Source organism: Vipera ursinii (assembly GCF_947247035.1).
Source record: "Vipera ursinii genome assembly, chromosome: 3".
Lineage (NCBI taxonomy): Eukaryota > Metazoa > Chordata > Lepidosauria > Squamata > Viperidae > Vipera > Vipera ursinii.
In genome coordinates, this window is record NC_139516.1 from 129,473,475 (window position 1) to 129,499,171 (window position 25,697).

Below are 25,697 nucleotides of genomic sequence, written 5' to 3' on the forward strand. Positions count from 1 at the left end.
AAGAAGTATAGACATAAGTTAAACTACAAGATACCTTTATGGACAATACCGAAACATGCAATAGAAAACATAAATGTTGGGTTTAAACATGATGTGACTAAGTACAAGGAAATTTTAAGCTTGGAGAGGAACGTATGATGTTTGAAGCCGTACAATTTTTTACGAGAAGAGAAGATTGTTCAAACCTGGTTTCAATATGGTCAATTATGGGCCAGGTGGAAAGAAGATCAGAAAACTGGCTTTTCAATGACTGATGAAAATTTGGTAAAGCAAATTAGAAATCAGGGTCCAGCACATATCAAACGGATATATCTTGTATTGATAGAAATTGACTCAGAAACAGAACTTGTTAAAGACTGCATGATAAAGTGGGCTCAGAATATTCAAAAAGTTATCACAATGGATACTTGGGAAAAGATCTGGGTGAGGAAAGTAAAATTTACGCAAGCTCAAAATTTAAGAGAGAACTTTTACAAAATGTTTTATAGGTGGCATTTAGATCCTAAAAAGCTTGCAAGTATGTATCCGAACTATCAACCTAAATGTTGGAGATGTGGTGGCGAAGACGCAACGTATTTTCATATATGGTGGACCTGTAAAAAGGTTAAAGCTTTTTGGATTAAAATTTGGTGGAATATGCAGAAGATATTTAAGCAGAGGATAAAGTTTTGTCCGCAATTGTTTTTATTGGGCATAATTACGGATATTACTGTTGTGGACACTAAGTTGATGTTGAACTTAATTACGGCAGCAAGACTTTTAGTAGGTCAATATTGGAAGAAGGAGGAACTGCCAACTATAGAAGAATGGACTCTAAAAGTTTCTGACCTGTCGGAAATGGCAAAGATTTCGGCTTATTTGAAAGACCATTCGCAACGACGTTATATTATGGAGTGGAAAAAGTGGATTGATTACATCCAGAACAAATATGGGACTAAAAAGTTTCATTTAGCATTTGTATAAGTTTTGATGTGATACTAGTATTGCTTGTAGTCATTTTATATGAGCTAGAGTGCGATAGACTTAATAGTTTATTGTTGTTAACATATGGTTGATTATGATTGTCTTTACTTTTACACCTTGTATTTAGCTCTGGGAAGTCGGGGAGAGGGGAGGGGGGAAGGAGAGTGGGTAGGGTTAGGGAGGGTTAGGAAGGGTTGGGTGGGGGAGGGGGGAGGGATTGTTAAAGATAAAATGTATTGAAAAACTTTTCAATAAAAAAAATTAAAAAAAAACTTTTATGGAGGACCAAAACATATAGAAATGAAATGAAATGAATATAAAACCTAAATTTGGATAAGTTCTCATTTTTAAGGCAACTGTTTATTTTGAAAATTGAAAAATAAACTGGTGCTGACATCTAGTGGTGGATAAAGACCATGACAGTTATGGCTTTCATACAGGACTTGGCAAAATCTGGAAAAAACTAATCTGTGCTTGTGACCTGCAAAGCTCTAACAATAGAGAACAGCTGTGACAAAAAAGAAAACAATCTGGGCTGCAGACAAAGAGAGAATTATAAACCTCAGGGGAAAAAACCTTTTTGAACATATAAGGAACGGTTGCTGGAATTGGGTATGTCTAGTTTAATGAAGAGAAGGGCGAGGGATGACATGACAGCAGTGTTATACTCGGGGAAAGCCACAAAGAAGAGGGGGTCAAGCTATTCTCCAAAGCGCCTGAAGGCAGGACAAGAAGCAACAGATGGAAACAAATCAAGGAGAGAAGCAACCTAGAACTAAGGAGAAACTTCCTGACAGTTAAAAAAATTAACAAGTGGAACAACCTGCCTCCAGAAGTGGTGAATGCTCCAACACTGGAAGTTTTTAAGAAGAGACTGGACAGCCATTTGTCTGAAATGGTATAGAGTTTCCTGCCTGAACAGGGGGTTGGACTAGATGACCTCCAAAGTCCCTTCCAACTTTATTATTATTATAACTTTTCAGGATTACAAATATCTACTTAGCTGTGACTCCAGAGAAAAGAAAACTTTGATTCTTGGCCATTATGGAAAATCAGAGACTTGCAGAAAGAACTTATCAAGAAAAAATAAATACCTTTCAAGAGGAGACATATGATATGCTGCAACTAATTCAAACAACAGTGATTTCAAACCACAAAGAAATCCAAAATAACTTTGAAAACATAAACCAATTCATCTCTAATTTAATTTTACAACAACAAAAAATCCCAGAAAACAACAGTAGAGAAGGAAAAAGATAAAATAGATAACGGAACACAAATTCAAGGATAGAGACTTAAAGATGGAACTTAACAAAACAAAGAAGTATGATTTAACCCAAGTGGAAAAATATTTACAAGAAATAATGGATTTGGAAAAGACAACTTATAATTTAAGACCACAAGACAAATTTGAGGATAAGAAAAAAGACTGGACAAAATGGATTGCGGATATGTCAGGAACACCACTAGAACTGGAGAGGTAAAAAATGGTAAGAGAAACAGAGAGAAAAAGAAAGAAAAAGATTTTCAACAAACATGAAAGGGCAAATGACTGTAACAAAGATATTGTACTTGACTTACCTTTTATATCTACAGTAACACTTACAAAAATATGGAAATACTTTTTGATTCAGCAGAACATACTGATTAAGAAAGATACCCGGCAAAAGAAAAAGACCAAAATGAAAATTAAGAAAATAGATGATGGGACCTATCAGAGAGAATATTTAAAAAAGAAACACCTGTTTGAATATGGTTAAAAAAATAGAAAGATTTTGGACATGAATTTTATTTTAAGAGGGAGGAACCCCTCAGTTAACATAGTACTCTCTTTTTCTTTTCTCTTATTTTATTTCTTGATATGAGTAATATAAGAGTTGGAATGACTTATATAAAGGAAATGTTTTAGATATTTAAATGTGATTGACTTTAAGAAAATTACAATGGATTAAAATGTTTTGAATAAGAGTTAAAAGACAAGATGACTAGATTTATTAAATGGAATATTTAAAAATTAAACATATTTTTAATTATGGTAAAAACGAATGGAAAATTTTTGGAAATAAATATGTATTAGCTTAAGGGAAACATAGATTTTAAGTAGCATACTATCTTTTTATTTTTCTCTACTCTTATTCTTCTATTTTTTTAGTCCTATTTATTCCTTAAGTAAGGTAAAAGTATTGGGACAGCTTACATGAGAAAAAATAGTTAAATATTTAAATGTAATTAACGTTGAGAATAGCACCAGAAAGAATGAAGCGACTGGGCCAAAGCCGAAAGGACGCTCAGCTGTGGATGTATCTGGTGGTGAAAGGAAAGTCCGATGCTGCAAAGATTTTTTCTCCATAGGAACCTGGAATGTAAGATCCATGAATCAAGGAAAGCTGGACGTGGTCAAACAAGAGATGACAAGACTGAACATCAACATCTTAGGAATCAGTGAACTAAAATGGACAGAAATGGGTGAATTTAATTCAGATGACCATCAGGTATACTACTGCGGGCAAGAATCCCTCAGAAGAAATGGAGTTGCCTCCATAGTCAATAAAAGAGTAGGAAAAGCAATACTGGGATACAATCCCCAAAATAACAGAATGATCTCAGTTCGAATCCAAGGCAAACCATTCAATATCACAGTAGTCCAAGTCTATGCCCCAACCACCAGTGCTGAAGAGGATGAAATTGACCGGTTCTATGAAGCCCTACAGCACCTTATAGAACTAGCACCAAAAAATGATGTCATTATTATTATTATCATCATGGGGGATTGGAATGCTAAAGTAGGAAGCCAAAAGATAACCGGAATAACAGGCAAATTTGGGCATGGAGTACAAAATGATGCAGGGCACAGGCTGATAGAATTTTGTCAAGAGAATATGATGGTCATAGCAAACACTCTTTTCCAACAACCCAAGAGACGGCTCTACACATGGACATCACCAGACAGTCAACACAGAAATCAGATTGACTATGTGCTCTGCAGCCAAAGATGGAGAAGCTCTATACAGTCAGTAAAAACAAGACCAGGAGCTGACTGAGGCTCTGACCATGAGCTTCTCATTGCAAAGTTTAGGCTTAAACTGAAGAAAGTAGGGAAAAGCACTAGGCTACTCAGGCATGAATTAAATCATATCCCTGTTGAATATACAGTAGAGGTGACAAATAGATTTAAGGAATTAGATCTGATAGAAAGAGTGCCTGAAGAACTATGGATGGAGGTTCACAACACTGCACAAGAGGTAGCAACTAAAACCATCCCAAAGAAAAAGAAATGCAAGTAAGCAAAATGGCTGTCTGAGGAAGCTTTGCAAATAGCTGAGGAAAGAAGGGAAGTGAAAGGCAAGGGAGAAAGAGAAAGATACACCCAATTGAATGCAGAATTCCAGAGAATAGCTAGAAGAGATAAGAATGCCTTCTTAAATGAACAGTGCAAAGAAATAGAAGAAAACAATAGAATAGGGAGGACCAGAGATCTCTTCAAGAAAATTGGAGATATGAAGGGAATGTTTCATGCAAAGATGGGCATGATAAAGGACCAAAATGGCAGGGACCTAACAGAGGCAGAAGAGATTAAGAAGAGGTGGCAAAACTACACAGAAGAACTATACAAGAACGAGCTTAATGTCCCAGATAACCACGATTGGGTGGTCACTGACCCCCGAGCCACATATCCTAGAATGTGAAGTGAAGTGGGCCTTAGGAAAGCTGAGCAACAACAAAGCTAGTGGAGGTGACAGTATTCCAGCTGAGCTATTCAAAATCTTAAAAGACGATGCAGTAAAAGTGCTACACTCAATTTGCCAACAAATTTGGAAAACTCAACAGTGGCTACAGGGTTGGAAAAGATCAGTTTACATTCCAATTCCAAAGAAAGGCAGTGCCAAAGAATGGTCAAACTATCACACCATTGCACTCATTTCTCATGCTAGTAAAGTTATGTTTAAGCTAGACTCCAGCAGTACGTGGATCAAGAACTACCAGAAGTACAGGAAGGATTTCGAAGAGGCAGAGGAACTAGAGATCAAATTGCCAACATACGCTGGATCATGGAGAAAGCTAGGGAGTTCCAGAAAAACATCTACTTCTGCTTAATTGACTATGCTAAAGCCTTCGATTGTGTGGATCACAACAAACTGTGGCAAGTTTTTAAAGAGATGGGAGTACCAGACCATCTTGTCTCTTGAGAAACCTTTATATGGGCCAAGAAGCAACAGTGAGAACTGGACACGGAACCACTGATTGGTTCAAAATTGGGAAAGGAGTCCGGCAAGGCTGTGTACTGTCGCCCTGCCTATTTAACTTATATGCAGAGCACATCATGAAAAAGGCAGGGCTAGATGAATCAAAAGTTGGAATTAAGATTGCCAGGAGAAATATCAACAACCTAAGATATGCAGATGATACCACCCTAATGGCAGAAAGTGAAGAAGAACTAAAGAGCCTCTTGTTGTGGGTGAAGAAGGAGAGTTCAAAGGTTGGGTTAAAACTTAACATTAAGAAAACCAAGATCATGGCATCCGGCCCTCTCAATTCCTGGCAAATAGATGGGGAACAAATGGAGGTAGTGACAGATTTTATTTTCCTGGGCTCCAAGATCACTGCAGTTGGGGACTGTAGCCAAGAAATTAAAAGACGCTTGCTCCTGGGGAGAAAAGCAATGGCAAATCTAGACAGCACACTAAAAAGCAGAGACATCACCCTGTCAACAAAAGTGCGTATAGTCAAGGCTACGGTCTTCCCAGTTGCAATGTATGGCTGTGAAAGATGTATGGCAGAGAATGAGGTGGCTGGATGGAGTCACAGTAGGCGTGAGCTTAAAGGGACTCCAGAAGATGGTAGAGGACAGGAAGGCCTGGAGGAACATTGTCCATGGGGTCACAATGGGTTGGACATGACTTCGCAGCTAACAACAACAACATTGAGAAAATCTTAACCAGTAAGAATGTCTTGAACATTGTGGGGAAAACAAATGTAAACAAGAACTGTAAACAGGATCTATGATGAGGCAACCAGAATGACTAGATAGAAAAGAAATATTATACTGATGTGATTATCTGTAGAAATATTAGAAAATTTTTTATACTCCATTGTTATCTGTCAAAACAACAAGAATTGTATTAACTTTCGACTTCCGGTGGCTCCGCGGCGACGGAGACAGCCTTCCCGGGCTGCCCGCGGCTCAGCTGTGTTTTTTTTCGCCCGAAACAGTGCCGATCAACTGTTCGGGCGAATTTGAAGCCCCCTCCTCGGGAGAAGAGGAGGGGGTGAGGCCCCAGGTAGGGGTCGAGTTCTCCGGGGCCGCCTGAGCTTGGAGCTTGGGCGGCTGAAGGATTGAACTCCCCTGAAGCCTGGGTTGCTCCCAGCTGGCCAGCGTCTCTGCTCCGGATTTCTTGGAGCAGAGCCAGGCGTCTGCGACCACCCCTGCCTGAAGAAAGGACTATGGATTAAAGGAGCAGGCAGAGCGGTACAAGAGGGAAAGGTGAAGAGGATTATTTTATTATACTCTCGAGCTTGATGGACTTTTTAAACTTTAAGTGAAAGTGCGTCACAATTGAAAAGTAAAAGATGGCGGCTAAACCTCCCCCTAAAACTCTTCGGAGTGGTGGATCTTCTCCGGTGCAACAATCATCATTACAGGCGTTGAACCCTCCTGATGTACTGACATTGAAGGATTTACGAGATGCTTTGGATAAACATGCCCAGGTACTTTTGGAATCAATTAATCAATCGATGGGTGATAAATTTGCACAGATGGAGGAGAAATTGGAGAAACTGGAGGAGAGAATGGAAGAGAGGATGGAACAGAAATTCAGCGTGATGAAGGTAGACATTTTGTCTTCAGTGCATAAAGTGGCGGAATGTGTGGAAGATTTAGATGAAAAACTGGATGATCTGACTCAAAAGAATGCAATATTAGAAGTTAAAGTACGGGAGAATGAAAATTTAAGAGACAAAATGGAAAGGGAGTTAAGCCTTGCTCAATATTACCAGATGCAGTTTGCTGTTAGAATCAGAGGTTTAAAAGAGAACATTAAGGAAGATTTAAAGCAGCTGGTTTCTGAGGCTTTCGAAGTGGTGTTGAATCAGCCAGCATCTGAAATAAGAGCAGCTATGGATAAAGTGTTCCGTGTTAACTCATGGATTGCCAGACAGAGAAAGTTGCCTAGAGATGTGGTGGTTTACTTTGCAAAAAGAGAAATTAGAGATGAAGTTATACAAGCTGCCTATGATGCTAAAGTTGTGATTGCTGATCAAGAAGTCTTGGTTTTAAAAGAAATCCCTCCAAAGATTTTAAGGAGAAGGAAAGACTTCACATTTCTTGTTCAAGAGCTCAAGCAACGAGACATAAGGTTCAGATGGGAGATTCCAGACGGGCTGATGGTGATGTATGAAGGCAAAAGGTATCGGTTGATTACTGTGAAACAAGCGCGTGATTTCTACAATACTGTTTTAAAAGCAACCCCATTAACACTTCTGGAAGCTGCAAAGGGATCTGGAGAAGGAGAAGGAGAACATCAAGAGGAGGAAACAGAGGAAAACGGTGCTGGAGGAGATCAAGCTATAACTTCTTTGGATGATCCTAGAGAGCAAAGGGTAACGCGTGCTGCTTTAAAAAGAGCAAAGAAAATAAAAGAACAAGACCAGCAAAAGTCTTCAGAATCTTCACAACGTACTCATAGCCAAGCAGTGGGAGGAGCACGGCCTAAAGAAGATAGTCCTATCAAAGCAGTGCTTCAAGAGCTTTGGGAGGATATGCATGGCAACTAAATTTTTGACTTGGAACGTTAATGGACTAAATTCACCACAGAAGAGAAAGAGAGTTTTTCAATATTTAAAACAATTCAAGATAGATGTTATATGTTTGCAAGAAACGCATATTAGGGCTATGGACCAAAAGTTTTTATTGAATTCAAGACTGGGCACGTACTTTGCTGCCTCTGCAATGAATAAGAAAAATGGAGTGGTTGTTATATTAAAAGTGCCATAACAGCGGACTTAATTGAAGCAGATAAGCATGGAAGATACGTATTGATAGACTTGTTGCTAGAAGGCAAAAAGACGCTTTTAGTTGGACTGTATGCCCCTAATCAACAACAACAACAGGCTGACTTTTTTAGTTTACTTCATACAAAGCTTACCCACTTGGATTATAAATCTTTTATTTTTATGGGGGACTGGAATGGTGTTTTGGATGTACAGATGGACAAGGCTGGAGCTTTTAAGCGCATTCCAAGTCATGCTAGACTGCCTAAATCTTTTTTTGAAATGAAGGATGACCTGGAACTGCGAGATATTTGGCGTGAGAGACACTTGCAGGAAAAGGATTATACTTTTTATTCTGATAGACATCAATCTTTTTCGAGGATTGATTTTATTTTGGTGACTAATGACTTTTTTTTGAGGATTAAAAAGGTGAAGATTTGTGCAAGAACTATCTCTGATCATAGTCCAGTTTGGTTAGAGATTGATAAGGAGAAAAGAGATAGGCGCTCGTGGCGTGTAAATGAGAATTTGTTTAGAAATCAGAGAAATGTGGAAGAATGCAAACAGCGGATGAAGGATTTTTTTGAAACTAATATGAACAAAGGTACCTCTATGGATATGGTGTGGGATGCTAGCAAGGCATATATGAGAGGGGTGTTGATATATATGAATAACAAACATAGACGTGTTGTGGAAGCTAGGAGGAAAGAACTGGAGAACGAAATAAAGGAAAAAGAAAAGGCTTTGATTTTGAACTCAGAGGATGTGAAGACTAAGGAGGCTATTAAATTGTTAAGAGGACAATTTGATAAATTAATGGCTGACCAAGTGGCAACCAATCTGCGGTTTGCCAGGCACAATACTTTTTGCAACGCTAATAAACCAGGTAGATGGTTAGCTTATAGATTGAGGAAAAAACAAAGGGCTTCTAATATAGACAAGATTGAGCATAAAGGAAGGGTTGTGTTTCAACAGGACCTTATTAAGGATGCTTTTGTGGATTTTTATTCTAAATTATATGCTAAGGAGAAAATTAATGAAAAAGACATTGATATATATTTGGAAAATGCTAGCATCCCGGTTCTTACGCAAGTACAAAAAGAAGGGATTAATCAACTGATCACAGAAGAAGAAATTTTTACAGCAATTAAGGAATTGAAGGTGGATAAAGCACCAGGTACGGATGGCTTGACTGCGGCCTATTACAAAAATTTACAATTAGAAATGATAAAACCGTTAAAGGAACTGTTCCAGACAATCCAGAGGGGGGGAAAGGTGCCACCGTCTTGGAGAACAGCTTTTATTTCTTTGATTCCGTAGGAAGACCAAGATGCTACTCAAGTTAAAAATTATAGACCGACATCGCTTTTAAACACAGATTACAAGATATTTGCTAAGGTTTTGGCTAATAGACTGATGAGGGTTCTGCAACAGGTGATTCATGGGGATCAAACGGGGTTTATTAGTGGTAGGCAAATGAAAAATAATGTGAGGCATATAGTTGATGTGTTAGAGTTTTTGGAAAGGCACAACCAGATCTCTGCAGCGCTAATTTTTTTAGATGCTGAAAAAGCTTTTGATCAATTGAATTGGCAATTTTTGTTGAAAGTTTTAGACAAAATGGATTTTGGGGAAAACTTTTTGCAACCGATTAGGGCATTATATCAAAAACAAACTGCCCGAATTATAGTTAATAATAGCCTGACAGAGGCATGTAATATTGAGAAGGGCACAAGGCAAGGGTGTCCGTTATTGCCCTTGTTATTTGTGTTAACATTAGAGATATTATTGGTTAAAATACGGAATTCGGAAAAAATTAAGGGGATACAAATTAGAGATCAGGATTATAGATTGAGAGCATTCGCAGACGATCTGGTTGTTACAGTGACCCAGCCAGAGAACTCTGTTGTGGACCTGATGGAGATAATAACGCAATATGGGAAGGTTTCTGGATTTAAGGTTAATGTACCAAAAACAAAAATTTTGGCCAAAAATATGACAACACCGCAAAAGGCCCTCTTAGAAGGATTAACTGGATTTGAGATTGTTAAAAGGGTTAAATATTTGGGGGTGATTTTGTCGCCCTCTAATACAAAGCTATATAAAAATAATTATGAAAAACTATGGGGGAAAATTCAAAAAGAATTGGAGAGTTGGGAAAAATTGCAATTGTCTTTGTTGGGACGGATTGCAGCAGTAAAAATGAATGTCCTGCCTAAATTTTTATTGTTATTTCAAATGATACCGATTCTTAAGAAAGATTCTAATTTGGAGGAATGGCAGCGAGGTATCAATAAATTTGTGTGGGCAGGGGAAAAACCACGAGTTAAACTTAAGATTATGCAGGATACTCGTGAGAGAGGTGGCCTTAAATTGCCTAATTTTAAATTATATTATGAAGCTGCTGCATTAGTAGGAATAAGTGACTGGATTAATTTGACGCAAGGGAGGTTATTAAATCTTGAGGGCCATGATTTGTTGTTTGGCTGGCATGCATATTTGTTGTATGATAAGAAGGTAGACAACGTGTTTAGGGTGCATATTTTAAGGCATGCATTGCTGAGAGTTTGGAAGAAGTATAGACATAAGTTAAGTTGCAAGATACCATTGTGGGCAATTCCAAAACACGCAATAGAAAATATACATGCTGGCTTCAAACATGATGTGACTACGTACAAGGAGATTCTTAGTTTGGAAAGAAATGTTTGGTGTTTGAAATCATATAGCCTCTTGCGAGAAGAGAAGGTTGTTCAAAATTGGTTTCAATATACTCAGTTACGGGCCAGGTGGAAAGAAGACCAGAAAAATGGATTTACAATGAATGATGAAAATTTGATAAAGCAAATTAGAAATCAGGGACCAGCACATATCAAACGGATATATCTTGCATTGATAGAGATTGACTCAGAAACAGAGCTTGTTAAGGATTGTATGATAAAATGGGCCCAAAACATCCAGGAAGTTATCACAATGGACACGTGGGAAAAGATTTGGGTGAGGAACGTAAAATTTACTCAAGCTCAAAATCTAAGAGAGAACTTCTACAAAATGTTTTATAGATGGCATTTAGATCCTAAAAAGCTTGCAAGTATGTATCCGAATTATCAGCCTAAATGTTGGAGGTGTGGTGATGAAGATGCAACATATTTTCACATATGGTGGACATGTAAGAAGGTTAAGGCTTTTTGGATAAAAGTCTGGTGGAATATGCAGAAGATTTTTAAACAGAGGATAAAGTTTTGTCCGCAACTTTTTTTGTTGGGAATAATTGCAGACGCTACAGTTGTGGACACCAAGTTGATGTTGAACTTAATTACGGCGGCAAGACTTTTGATAGGCCAATATTGGAAGAAAGAGGAACTGCCGACCATAGAAGAGTGGACTTTAAAGGTTTCCGACCTGGCAGAGATGGCGAAGATTTCGGCCTATTTGAAAGATCATTCGCAAGAACGCTATATTATGGAATGGACAAAATGGATTGAGTTTATCCAGAACAAGTATAGGGTTAAGAAGTTTTATGTAGCATTTGAATAAGTCTTCTTTCGTTTTTTTTTCTTATCTTAGTTTCTTTTTATACATATTCAATATTATTAAGGCTTGTTTTATCCTATATAAGCTAGAGAGTGATGGATTTTAGAGTTTATAGTTGTTAGTATATGATTGTTTATGATTGCTTTTTATATATATACCTTGTATTTAGCTCTGGGAAGTCGGGGGGGGAGGGGGGGAGGTGGGGAGGTAGGGGGGGAGGAGGGAGGGGGAAGGGGGGATGCTTAAAGGAAAATTGTATTTTAAAACTTTTCAATAAAAAAAAAGAATTGTATTAACTTAAGATTGGCAAAAGAGAACATTATGAAAAAAAGAGGAAATCAAGTAAAGCTATTATGTGGATTATAGGTCATAGAAAGCAACTGTTAGTGAATGTTTTTTTAAATGTAAACCCAGACAACACACTGTTTACCAAATATTAAGGTAACTATGTTAAAAAAATCAATAAAATATATTATTGAAAAAAACCAAACCAGGCTGTTTTGATACATACAGAGTTTTTATTATGGAATTTGGGAAAAATTAAAAGTCCTATCAGTTACTCAAATGCTAAATTTACTTATTTTAAATGGAATACTGTATGTTTAAATGGAATATCTAAGAAGCACAACTGAGGACTAATTTACAAGCAGAGCATGGGAAATCTGAATTTGTGGCAGAGATTTTCAAATCCATTTCAGATAACAGAGATAGTAACTATTTGCCTGAAAGAAAGACTAGTGTCTTTTCTCTAAATAACTTTTTAAAATGAGAGGATTGTAGATTTACTGAGAGATTTCCCCTCTCCTCTCTCCCCCCCCTTCTGTGTGTGTGTGTATGTGTGTGTGTTTTGTGTTCTCTTAAATTCTGAGCTATGTTTTCCATTATTATATTGTCAGATATGTATTCCTATATAAATGTCTATCTATTCTTTCTTTTTCCAGGATTGTAGAGAAAATTAGTTTTTTTATGTTGCTTCATTTTTTTAAAAAAAAACCCACTTTGAATGTTATCTTCTGTGTTCTAGATAAAGGTGAAAAATTGCCATTGCCTTTTCTTTAGTACAAATGGTTATTATTTTCCTGTAGTACTGAATTTAATATTCAACCTATAACCATTTCTAGAAGTTGAGAGAGTTTGCATTCAATCAAATCAGGGAGGCAAAAATAGTTCATAAAGTAGGCTAATGATTATATAAACCTTCTTAAAATTAGAACTAGCACAATAATATGTTTTACATGTTAATTATTTGATTTCTTTTATAAATTAAACATCCATTCTAATACCGTGCTTTATTCAATAGTCACCTTGTTAATGTGATCTGGAACATATCATAGCCTGCAATAAACGATGCCAGTTTTGTCAAGATTTGCTTTCCAGATCCTCCAACACCAACAAGTAGGGCATTTCCTCGGGGAGTACGGATCACGCGAGAGATCTACAAAGCACAGCCTCATTTTGTTGGTTATACATTTAGAATGACACAATATTAAGCAAACACTTGATATGTTCCTGCATTGCACCACATTTTTAATATTGATAGCACAATGGTGATCCCAGTCTTTGTATTGATCATTCCAAAAACTCCTTCCATAAATATAAGCTCCAGGTTTGGCCACAGAAAATTTCTTTCTACTGGTAGTATCCAGGACAAAATGATGCTTCTCTTATTCATTGTACAGAAGCTTACGAATTAGACCAGTGTCTTCTGTTCTATGGAGTTTGCACTAATAGACTCAAACTCCAAGGACTGAGGCACTGATCTCTTCAAAATGTCACAGTCACCTTAAGAGGCCCTACATACAGACCATGCTGTACTGTCAACAGAACGGGCCTGATTTAATATAGTGGTAGAGGTAAGCTAAAGCATTACTGAAGTATCACAAGCTAAAGTATCACAATCTATTGGTTGCTGGAACAATGATTTATTTCTGCTTAGCTGACAAATCTCTTTCCTGACTACTTCAATTTGACTATCCTTAAAAGAAAAATAAAGCTGTGCCTCCCAGAGACTAGAGCAAGACTGCTGACTAAAGCAGAACTCTACAGGAATGACAGGTGAATTAGGAACAATCAAGATTGTTCTTGCCCCCTATAATCTGCCACCAAGATAGCCATCATATGCTTGATAGTAGAGCTGGTCCTGCTTAACCTTCATCCCCATCCTTAGTACAGTTAGTATTTGGTGCGTAAGAATGAATCTGTTTCTCACTGGTGTCACTTCTATACCCACAATATTGTTATTCTCTAAATCTGCCTTTTTTTAAAAAAATAACAAACTCAGGATACCATCCTTAATAAGAGCAACATATAAGCTCTCATGTTTAGCATTTCTACAAAGTGTACGACAGTATCCAGCAGTGGCCTTGCTTACTCCTGCAGGTGACTGAGTGCCTGATGGAGAATTTTTTAATTACAAATTAACATACAATAATTTTGTAAGAGATTTTTATTGGAGGAATGGGGAATGCTTTTTCTTTTCTTTTATTGTAAAACCAATGATAGATGCTCATCTTTACCTCAGTTCAGTTTCTTATACTTTGAAAGATTTGCCTTTTAGTTCTCTAGTGGCAACACTCTGATCATGAAAACAGCATTTTATGGAACGTTTTAGAGTACCCATGGGTAAGTCTTCATTCAAGAAAGTTTCACGGATTACATCTGAATATTGTTAGAATTTGTGCATATGAAATTGATGAATTATCAAAGGTTCAACTCAGGTATCTGAAATCACCAAAACTTAACTAAAGCAATTGTCATGTCCACCAATACCTTTATTAAGTGAATCATAGCATCGGTAAAAAACACCAAATCCATTCCTGCCCCACGGATGCTCTCATTATATATTTGCAAAAACATGTTCAAACGGTCCTTCAGGGCACTAAAAGATTCAATGGGTTCATATATTTTAGGCACGTCAGCTTCTGCTTCCTCTGGTTCCTCTCCTATAAGAAAATCACACTTCCAATTAGTATGAATTTGTGTATCATTCCTGTATGTCTTCTAACTTTACAGTCTATTTGCTCCTGAAAATACGAAGAGCATTAAAATGCATGAATATTGATGAATACAAATGCAATACTGACAACAATGAGAAGCAGCGCAGAAGAGTAAGATTTAGCAGTCTTCCAGCTTAATGACCTAATTAGTGAGAACAAATAGAAATTTTAAAAGCTGTCATTCTGGCTGTTTGTACAGGGATGTGGCTGATGAGCTCCTATGAACTTTGCTGACCAAAGTGAATGTGGCAATATTTTTCCCTCCTTTTTCAGAGCTTTAAAGGAATAAACTGAAATCTTTGTGTTTGTGTGGTTTAACAAGGAAATCTGGCTCTTAATTAATACAGGCATCCCAATTTTTCAAATTTAAAAGGTTTCAAGCCCAGAACCTCCTAGTCTGGTCCAGCCTTGAAATGAGCATCTTTTTAAAAGTCTGGACTTTTTCCCCCAGTAATGTTGGAAAGAATGGCTATTTTGAAATTGGAATGGAACTTTGTTTATTTCAACTTTGAAACATTTTGAATACTTGTATTAATTAGTTATATAACTTTATAATGCTTCCTGAAAAAATTCCCCCACATCCAATCACTGAAGGTATGCACATACTTCTCCCAATCCAATTATATACATAGCAGTGCACAAACAAATTAACCAGACTATTTCTTCCTTGCATTCTCTCTAATTTGTCCCAGTTGGCTGCTTTCTCTAGAAGAAAATATAATTTAATATCATATGCTGAAATCTTAAAATGCCAAAACACATGTTCCAGAGTCCCAATTAAACTCAACTCTTTCGTAATGCAATTTTTTTTCATGGCATGGCAGTACTTCTCAGCTTATAGTTTGGAAATTACTGAGAAGAGATAGCAAGAGAAGAAATATAAAGAGAACAAATAGATTGTAGCTGGATAACATACTGCAGTAGGAAAAGCAAGAAACAGAGACAACAAGATGTGTAGATCAGTGATCCCCAAACTTTCAGGCTTTGTGGACCGACAGGGAAGGGAATGAGAGAGAATGGTTATGCGCAAGTGGGAGTGAGGTGTGCTCAGCTTCATTTGCGTGAGTGGCAGACACACAGACCTGCTGTTCGCACAAATGGAGCTGTGTGCTCTTGCCAGTTCCGAATGGGCCAAGGTGGGGTAATGGGCAGCAGCCTGTGGGTTGGGGACCTCTGGTGTAGATGACTCGCTAGGAATAGAGAAATACCTGTGCTACCTTTGGAGAAACTGGAAGCCATGTATGCTGAATTGTACGGTATATTGTAACCACTCTGTCTATAAAAGTGGGCCATTTAAAAAAGCAACCATAGTAAGCAAGAGTTTACATACAAGAATTATGTCCATGCATTCAGGTCATGTTCTTATAACTCCCTCCTAAAGTGAAGACTTGGCCAATTAATTTCCCTCCTTTATGAGAAAATGTCAACACATCCTGATTTGTGGAAGAAGCTCCTGAAATTGGAGTAATGCTTAGCAATATGAAAACTAGTGTAAGAAAAAAAAGATTTCAAAGCCTATTTGCAAGTTCAGAGAAGGACATCCCCACTCAGCCATTTTTCAAAATGCCATACTTGCATACTATGTTAACCGAAATTAATTTAAATAAAAGACACTTTGCGCTAAACTAGTTTTTGAACCATGCAAAACAAAATGCTAGTACTACAGTTAATTGCTCAAAGTAAACTCATCTCAAAAGCTGAATCAAGCATTAAAGCAACTTCAACAAAATTATGGCAGAAAAGAAAGATTTTTAAAAATGCCAGTTGGGAGGATATCTCAAGTCTTTTAAGATTTTTTTTATGTATTATGACAACTGGCTTTACCAACTATTTTATCCGATGTTGAGAATATCTTTTTCCTATATTGTTTATAAAGCTGGAATATTTATCTTTGCTGAACAACATCCCAGTGCTTACTTTCAGCTTTATCAGATTGCTGGATCAACTATTAAGAAGCATGCTATATATATATCTAAGAAATTATTCCCTGTTAGACTATGTTTTAAAGCAGAATAGAAATAAAAATCCAAGGTCATTATCTTAACTACAATTAGCCATCCTTGGTACATTGACAACTATGAAATTAAAGATGCACTGCTAAGTGCAGAACTCAAACTCTTAGAAGAAATGAGGCAAATCTGACAAGATCAGAAGCCTCTAGCTTACCTTTGAGAGACTTTCCCTTCAGACCTAGTATGAAATAAAATGTGTTTCCATTTAAATAAAATATATTACTTATTTCTTACAAAGGATTGTTTATAGCTTTCCTACTTAATTCTTGAAGGGACAGATTTATCAAGTGGTGTGGAAGATACTGGATCATAGATTTTTCTCATGACTCATAACAGTGAGAATCTAGGCATGTCCTCCTAGAAGGTACTTCCGTTATATTTAATGACAGCCATTTTAAAACATCATGTACAGAAATTAAAAATCCAAGCATACTCTGATCACAATTCTGAGTCCACTGGAACTGTATTCAAAGTTAGCATATTTGGAATTATACATTCTGGAATAAGTGGTGGTGAGAACGTGCCTTATAAAATATAAAATAGACTGAAGACAGACTTAGTTTGAAGCTCATACTGTCAGCAACTCATGCAAATTAACCTGCTTTTACTTCTTCTGTCCCTTCTAATTATCTCAACTGCCACGCATAATAATCATCATAATATCTCTGGGCAAATGCTTCTTCTAATATTCACACTTTAAAGCTATTCAGGAAGTGGGTATAATTAAGCAGATCTTTATGGAATGGTGCATACCACATCAGTAAATAACTTTGAAGGGTTTGACAAATTGTATATAATTCCCTTATACTAACTGGGAACTAATTAAGACCTCCTCTACTGGGAAATTATTGGTTTATCCAGCATTATGTGAACCAGGCTTGGAGAACTCCTTAGCTTGTCCATTTTGTGGGAACAGCAGTAGCCGTTTTCATGCCATGCATATTAAAATAGATTCTGTAGACATTAACAAAGGCAGTTTTATTGCCTAGATGCTGGGCAGGAAGATTACATAATGTTTGGTTTCCAGCATGGAAGAAAGGATAGACTTCTTCCCAAAGCTGCAACTTCTACAAACAATTCCTTCTCCACCACCACCTCCTTAATTAAACTTTATAATTAGCTTGAAAGCATAACTGTTCTGCATTTCCAAGCCCAAATCTATTACTTCCTTGTATGGTACTAATATCAGGCACATATATTTTCATTTTAGATTAAGTTTACCTGTTACTTCAGGTGCATCTCTTAAGAAATCAACAAAGAAAGCATCCTTGTTGAGTGCCACTAGTGATGCCTTATCACTATCAAGTTCTCCTTCAATTAGCTTTGCCAATGTCAGATCAAACCACTCCACGTCCTCGGGAGTTGTGAAACGATCAGCAATAACACGCTTACACTCATGCTTCCATAGCTTAATGAGCACCTTTTCAGAGAGAGAAGAGAAAAACCACTGTATATAGCTTCACTAAGTTGGAATTTGCGACATTCAAAATAGATGCTTCTTATACATATTTATTTTTTAAAAGATGTTGCATGTGAAGGACTTATTTTGTTACTGAAAGAATGCTGCCCATACTTATTATTAAATATGGGAAATAACCTCAGCTACATTATTTAGGACAGTAATTATTTTCCACATTTATAAATGTTTTAAAAATATACATATATAGGCACAAATCTTGCATCTAACCATCTGTTTGTATTTGCCTGTCTATGTGTATATTTTTTTTCAGCTAAGAACTAGGGAAGGTAAAGAAGACAAGGGACTCCAGAATCTCTTTTTAATTGGTTTCCATTTGTATGTTTATGTGATATATTCTAACTACCTGCTTTGGGATTGAGCAAAGGCAATTCAGAAATAAGTAAGAAATGATACCCATGAGTCACTAAAGACCTAGCAAGTGTCTTTGTGCAGTATCTTATGCTTAGTCTTGTCTGCTCACTTGGTTAGTTTATAATTCAATGTACTGTGTGAATCCATTAACTGGGATTACTTCCAGAGTCAATGTAAACAGATGAGAAGAGGGAACATGATCTTAGTGGTACAAAAATTCAACACCTTTCTTTCATTTCAAATCTCACTTACGATTGCCTTTTGCAAAAAAAAATAATGTTGACAGTGTGCTCCCTCACATTTCAATTTAGTTTTGTTGCTCTTCCCTGTCATGGTTAACTATCACAAATACCTGTGTGGGTATCTAAAAGCAGACCTTTGCTCAAACCCCTCCCTGCCACCAAATACAGCACAATTTTATTTGCTCTGTGCCTCTAGTCTGAAAGAAGGAAATAACTTCCCTAAATAATGCTTGGTATACCTTCTATGGTGTAAAACAGGAGTCTTCAAACTTGGCCCTTTTATGACTTCTGGAATTCAACTCCCAGAATTCCTCAGCCAGCATGTCTGGCTGAGGAATTCTGGGAGTTGAAGTCCACAAGTCATAAAAGGGCCAAGTTTGAAGACCCCTGGTATAAAAGGTTTCTACCAGTAATCTTCAGTTAATGATAATTACTACTTGGATGAGGAATTGCTAGAAAAATCCAGACTAGGGTAGAAGTCAAACAAAAGCAACAATTTTAGAAGCAGGAAATAGCAAATTATTCCCAAATGTTGTCCCCAAATGCTATAAAGTTACCAGAAATAAAGAGATTATACCTTTTAAAAAATGTAATTTAGTCTATGAGCTAAAAAAAGCCACACATTAATAAAAGGACTAAGTAAATGTGATATTAAATCAGCCTATGATACTAGCTTGCCCTGTTTTCTTCCCAGAGAATATTTAACCTTTCTGTCAACTGCTTTTCCGTAACTCATCTCCTCTTCACTTGGTTTCAATTCCATAAATATCTAAGCTTGATCCAATAGTGATGGTATCCTGACTTTTCACCAAGAAAGATTGGCAAAGTGCACTGCTCACAGGCAACTGATCAAGAACTCAAGTTCTTATATTTGTAAGCAAACTAATCTTTAATTGGACCAAGTCACTGGAATTCTAGAAAGCCCATTTCTAATTGGCTCTGTCCAGGTGAATTTTTAATTGGCCCAGAATTTCCATTACTGAGTGATGTGGTTCCAATTACCACCATTAACCAAATCCCATGGTTGTCAGTCAAGTAAAGTCAGTAGGGGGAACTTCCGGTGGCGACGCGACGCCGAAGACAGCCGTTTTCGGGCTGCCCGCTCCGCAGCTGTGTTTTTCCATCGTAAACAGCACCGATCAGCTGTTTAGATGGATTTGAAGCCCCCTCCTCTGGAGAAGAGGAGGGGGTGAGGCCCCAGGTAGGGGTTGAGCTCTCCGAGGCCACCTGAACTGAGAGCTTGGGCGGCTGAAGGATGAGCCCCCCCGAAGCCTGGGTTGCTCCGAGCTGCGCAGCGCCTCTGCTCTGAAAGGAGCAGAGCCAGGCGTTAGCAACCACCCCTGCCAAAAGGAAATACTTCTGATTATCAAGATGCAGGCAGAGCAGTACAGGAGGTCAAGGTGAAGTGGACTCTTTATTTTTACTCTCTAGCTCAATGGATTTTATAGCTTTAAAGTGAAAGTGCGCAATAAGTGAAAGTGGGGGAAGATGGCGGCTAAAACTTCTAAAGCTCTTCGGAATCCGGGGTCTTCCCTGGTGCAAGAGACCTCATTGCAAGCTTTGCTTCCTCCTGCATCTCCCCCGGTATTGATGGTTAAGGATTTACAAGATGCTCTTGGAAAGCATGCACAATTGATGTCTGATATGATGGATGAAAAGTTGAAAAAGCTGGAGGAGAAAATGGAAGAGAAATGGAGAAATTGGAGAAGAAGATGGAAGAGAAGTTGAGAGCAATGAGGGTGGACATTTTGTCTATGGTTGTATCTGTAGCTGAATGTGTGCAACAGCTGGATGTAAAAGTTGAGGATCTCAGTCAAAAGAACTCTATATTAGAAGCAAAAGTATTAGAAAATGAAAATATAAGGGATACGATGGACGGAGATTTGAGCCTTGTTCAGTATCATCAGATGCAATATGCTATTAGAATCAGGGGTTTAAAGGAGAATGGTAAAGAAGATTTAAAGCAGCTGATCTCTGAGGCTCTGGAAGGGGTATTGGGCCAGCCAGCATCTGAAATTGAGGGAAATATGGACAAAGTTTTTCGTGTAAATTCATGGATTGCAAGACAGAGGAAGTTACCCAGAGATGTGGTGGTCTACTTTACAAAGAGAGTAATTAGAGATGAAGTCATTCAAGCTGCTTATGATACTAAATTGATAGTGGCTGAGCAAGAAGTTTTGGTTTTAAAAGAGATCCCTCCGAAGATCCTAAGGAGAAGGAAAGATTTTGCATTTCTAGTACAGGAACTTAAGAAACGTGATATTAAGTTTAGATGGGAGATTCCAGTCGGATTGGTGGCGACGCACGAAGGTAAAAGATATCGTTTGGTTACTGTGGCTCAGGCACGTGATTTTTATAGCAATGTGTTAAAAGCAGCCCCCCTATCATTTTTGGAAGCTGCAAAAGGATACGGAGTGGGAAAGCTTCAAGATGTTGCAGATAGACAGACAGAGGACAATGGTGTTGGAGAGGATCAAGTCACAGTCTCATCGGATGCTGCAGGAGGCCAGAAGAAGACGCGTGCCGCCTTAAGAAGAGCGAGACGAGAGCAAGAGCAAGACCAGCAGAAAGTTATGGAATTTCCAAAGCGTGCTTATAGTGAAGATGGGGGAGGGGAGCGGTCTAAAGAAGTTTTGGGGGTCATGACAGAGGTGCTCCAAAAGTTTTGGGGCGTTAAGATTGCTGACTAAATTTTTAAATTAGAATGTCAATGGAGTAAAATTATTATAGAGGAGAAAGAAAGTTTTTTTATATATCTTACACAATTTAAGATTGATGTCATTTGCTTGCTAGAAAAGGATATTAGGGTTATGGACTTAAAGTATGTGTTGAACTAAGAATGGGTACGCAAGCTCCTAATTAACAATAAGCTGTTTTAGAGACTGCCTAAACCTTCTTTTTATACTTTTTCTATTCGAACTCAAGGATGATTAGGAACTGCGAGACACTTGGCGTGGTACATGTAAGAACTATTTTTGATCATTGTTTAGTTTGGTCGGAGATTATTAGGTTAACAGAGATAGGCACTTTTGACGCGTAATGTGCAAATAGCAGGTGGAAAATTTTCCTTTTTTTCTTTTTTACCTTATTTGTAATATTAATGTTCTTTGTATTCATTCTGTGAGCTAGAGGGAGATAGAATTTATAGTTTATTATTGGATAACATAGGGGTGTTTACCTTTGTTTTTCGATTTTATACCCTGTATTTAGCTCTGGGAAGTCGGGGGGGGAGGAGGGAATGGGGGAGAGGGATAGGGAGGGTTGGATAGGGGTGGGGGAGGGGGGATTAAAGTCAAAATGTATTGTAAAACTTTTTAAATAAAAAAAGTAAAGTCAGTAGGGCAGCCAGCAAGTTGCAGGTCTCCGGCCAGAGACAGGTAAGTGGCTGCTGCTAGGTGAAGGGGTGTGAGAGTGAGTCAAGAGTGTGCCCCAGGGTGCACAAGACACACAATATATGTTGGGGAGGGTGGGTAAATATGTGGTGTGAGTTGGGAAGAGTATGTGGGAGTGCATGGCAAATGCAGAGACTAGGGAAGGACGGATAGGTGGGAGAGACTTACCCAATAATTTGCAATTTCCTTGGCAGGCTTCCCGTTTCTGGAGAAGCCAGCACCAAAGGAAGCAAATGGTGATCATGTGACTGTAAGGTGCTACAACTGGTCATAAGTACAAACTGATTGCCCATCTCCCAGATCACAATCACAAGACTGCAGGAGTGCTGGAAAGATCAGAACTCGGAGGATTGGTCACAAACACTATTTGTTCAACACTGTTGTATCTTTGAGTAATTATACTACTTATTCGTTCAGGTAAGACTGCTGAATTTTTTTTATTCTTTATAATGTAGATTGATTAAGGCCTGTTCTATCTTGGTGTGACATAGAACCAATTAGAAGCTGGCTTGTCTTGAATTCTAGTGACATGTATTTTATCTGCACTAATACATTGAGACTTAGTGCTTGCAATTAAATTCTGGGCCTGTAGTTCCTACAGTACAATGTTTAAAATCTGAAATAAAAATGCATCCAATATAAAAAATCTGAATTGAATCAAAGACATCACCTAATACAGTATATGAAAATGACATATGCATTACTTACATTGGAATCATTGATTACTTCTGAAATAGTATTCAGCATTCCTTGCCAGATCCTGGAAAGGTCCCGGAGATTGAACACATAATGGAATTTGGCCGGAGTTGGTAGCATTTTTATCTTTGTCATTTGCCACAACCGGCGGGTCAATGGGACCAGCTTAGCAACCGTTGCTCTCACTTCTTCCAGAAAACCTCTTTGGCTACAATAATGCCCTGTGCCAATCACACCTGGAGAATTCAAGTTAGATATCTAAGAAATCCACCCACTTCCATGTCTTACCACTACCACTAAACAACGTCATCCAATCACATTAAGATCTGTTAACTGAGAGCAGGATAGAAATAAATTTAATAAATGTAATAAATAAAAAAATATTAATTAATTAAAATATTATATTGTGATACCTAGCAAATGAATGCACTTATTTAAAAATGCTTGAAAAAATCATTGGCCCAAAACACACAAGCCAATACTAAGGTTAGGCACGGCACAGAGGGATTTAAAACAAAACAACCCATCCACTGAACTTCCTTTTTCAATCTCCAACAATGTACATTGGTGAAAATAGAATATCTCAGGAAAGTGATTTTAATATAAATTCCCCAAATCACTGATCTCCCATATACATTCATTCCTTTAGTTTAACAGAGTTAACCTTTTTGGTTCACCCTTTTTACAGTTATGTTTCTGGGGGTTTGTTTTTTTTTCCCTCCCTCTCTTTTGTTTTAGCGCTCTTTTGAAAATAATGACAGACATTAGCAATCTAACGCTAATGCTGTAATTTTAATGCACCTGCTGACATGGTAGAAGGTTTTATTTACACCTCGACTCAAATGTTTTCACTTCTCTTGGTTTTTCAAAGTAAAGCAAGCACTAAGCGCTACCTAATGAGCAACAAGACTAAATAACCATTATGTTTTACCAAAAATCTTGTCAATGGATGGGTTAGAAGGCAAGGTGCAATTAAACACAGAAAACTGTCTCTTCAGTCTCTGAGGGATGTCGTTTCGTCCACCACCAGGGTGTATCATGGCAGCCAAAAACTGGATATCCACAATGTTGGTGAACTCTCCAGGCTTCTCCAAATTATAAAACCCATTTTGCTCCATCAGCTGCCTAACAATCTCATTAGTGACCTGCAAGAAAGGTTTTGGGATTAAAAACACCCAAATGACTATTTTTGCAGACATCCACGTTTACACAGCAGATTATATGCATAAAGCAACAGAATGGATCTTACTGCCTCTTCTTTCCACCATAACTTTTCTAATTGATAATACTATAATTTTCCCAGGGCTTTTTTTTTATCTCCATATCTGGGCCCAACTGGGCACATCTTTGGGTCTTCCATTCTTCAGAAGAAGAACAAGCTGGTGTTAGCTGAACCCCAGTTCCAGCAGAGATATAACAGATGCAGCGCTTACTATTTCTAATTCTGATTCAAAAGGTTCTGACCAGAAATTGGAGGCAAGAACATCGAGTTCTCAAGAAGTTCTCAACAGAAGGTAACAAACCACATGGCAGCAATAAAGAGAAGCCTATAGAAACCTGAAGAGGTTCTATGGTTTACTCACCAATTCCTTGGTCTTTGCCACAGTCATCAGCTCTGCTTTCACAAAGCCATTTTCGGTTTCACATAACTCTCCCAGAAGCGTCCCCTCCCCACTTGTTAAAAATTATGGAGGACCCCAAATGAGCATTGGTTTGTATGGATTTATCTTTTTTTTTACCAAATTAAACATTAAAATTGATCCATTTGCTGCCACTACCACTTCTCATAATTGGTTGTGATTTTAATATTGCATTTAATGTTGCATTGCATTTAATTTCACAGACCCCTGAGAAGTTCTTGGGAGATCCCCAGGGATCCTAGGACCATACTTTAAGAAACACTGCGCTAGACAAAGTGTAAAACTTGATATGCAGTTTTATGAGCAAGCACAATCACAAGTGAATTTCCTGGTTTATGACCAACTTATCTACTCTGAAACCATTCAATCAATCAATCAGTCAGTCAGTCAGTCATTCAGTCACTGGATTTGCATGCTGTCTAATCTATTCACACTCACAATGACTTATAACTATACAGTAAGTTAAAGCACTCATGGTAAACTACAGTAAATATAATTGATTAATTAATGCATTAAATCCATAACAAAATCTTACAAGTAAATAATAATCCCATCATTCTGTATTTTGCATATACAAAAAGGCCTTCAACCACTAAAGGCCCTATGGAATAATGTGGTTTAGATTATCATCCTGAAGATTATTCTGGGGGCCAATTTGGAATAGTCAAAAACTTTTTCTGAGATGAATATATTAGAGGAATCAAGGAAATTAGGTTATAAAACACTTTTTTTTCTATTTGGTTTTCACCGATTACAAAATACAATCTATTTCAACCATACACTATATATCCATTTGGGTTTAAAAAGGAGTTCTGTTAAATACAACCCTCACATCACTTGTACCGTTCCTGGATGGCTCCACATCTTCATGAACACCTATTATTGCCCCAGTTAGGCAACATAGTCAATGATTGTGCTATAAAACTGAGGATTTGAGGGATGCAATTTCTCATTGGCATGATTTCCGCCTCATCAAATATTTTTTGACTGTCTCCATCTCTGTAGCTGATAAATTGCTATAGTGCCACAATAGTTTCATATTAATCTTCTAAGACTGAGCAGAAAGGCAATTTTGATGCTTACCCTCACATGTTTTTTTCATTTCAAATTGCCACATAACACTTCAAAATGAAGAAAAAATAGGATTAGAGCAGGGCACTGGCTGGGTATCAATTTTTGCTCTCCATTATTGGTCAGATAGACCAGAGTTCCCCAACCTATGGGCTGCAGCTCACTACTGGGCCTCTTGAGTGGCTGGCCAGCATACGCGCATATATGTGTGCACTCACCCCTTCTCCTTGCGCCAGTGCTAGGAGAGCTGCAAGCCTCTTGCCAGCGCTAGAAGAGCCACAAGCCTCTCACCAGCACTAGGAGAGCCGCGAGCCTCTCGCTGGCACTAGCAGCCAC

General features: G+C 37.8%; 1 protein-coding gene across 1 annotated transcript in view; it reads right to left on the reverse strand.

The window, feature by feature from the left end:
- The window catches only part of DNAH5 (dynein axonemal heavy chain 5), a gene marked incomplete at its 5' end in the record, with an annotated part of 162,574 nt that overhangs the window by 54,695 nt on the left and 82,182 nt on the right, over nucleotides 1–25,697 (reverse strand). Inside the window, 5 exons of the mRNA XM_083360300.1 lie at nucleotides 12,786–12,916; nucleotides 14,251–14,423; nucleotides 17,711–17,909; nucleotides 22,663–22,886; nucleotides 23,582–23,795. Coding sequence (XP_083216426.1) covers nucleotides 12,786–12,916; nucleotides 14,251–14,423; nucleotides 17,711–17,909; nucleotides 22,663–22,886; nucleotides 23,582–23,795 — 941 coding nt within the window. The remainder of the gene's footprint in view (nucleotides 1–12,785; nucleotides 12,917–14,250; nucleotides 14,424–17,710; nucleotides 17,910–22,662; nucleotides 22,887–23,581; nucleotides 23,796–25,697) is intronic.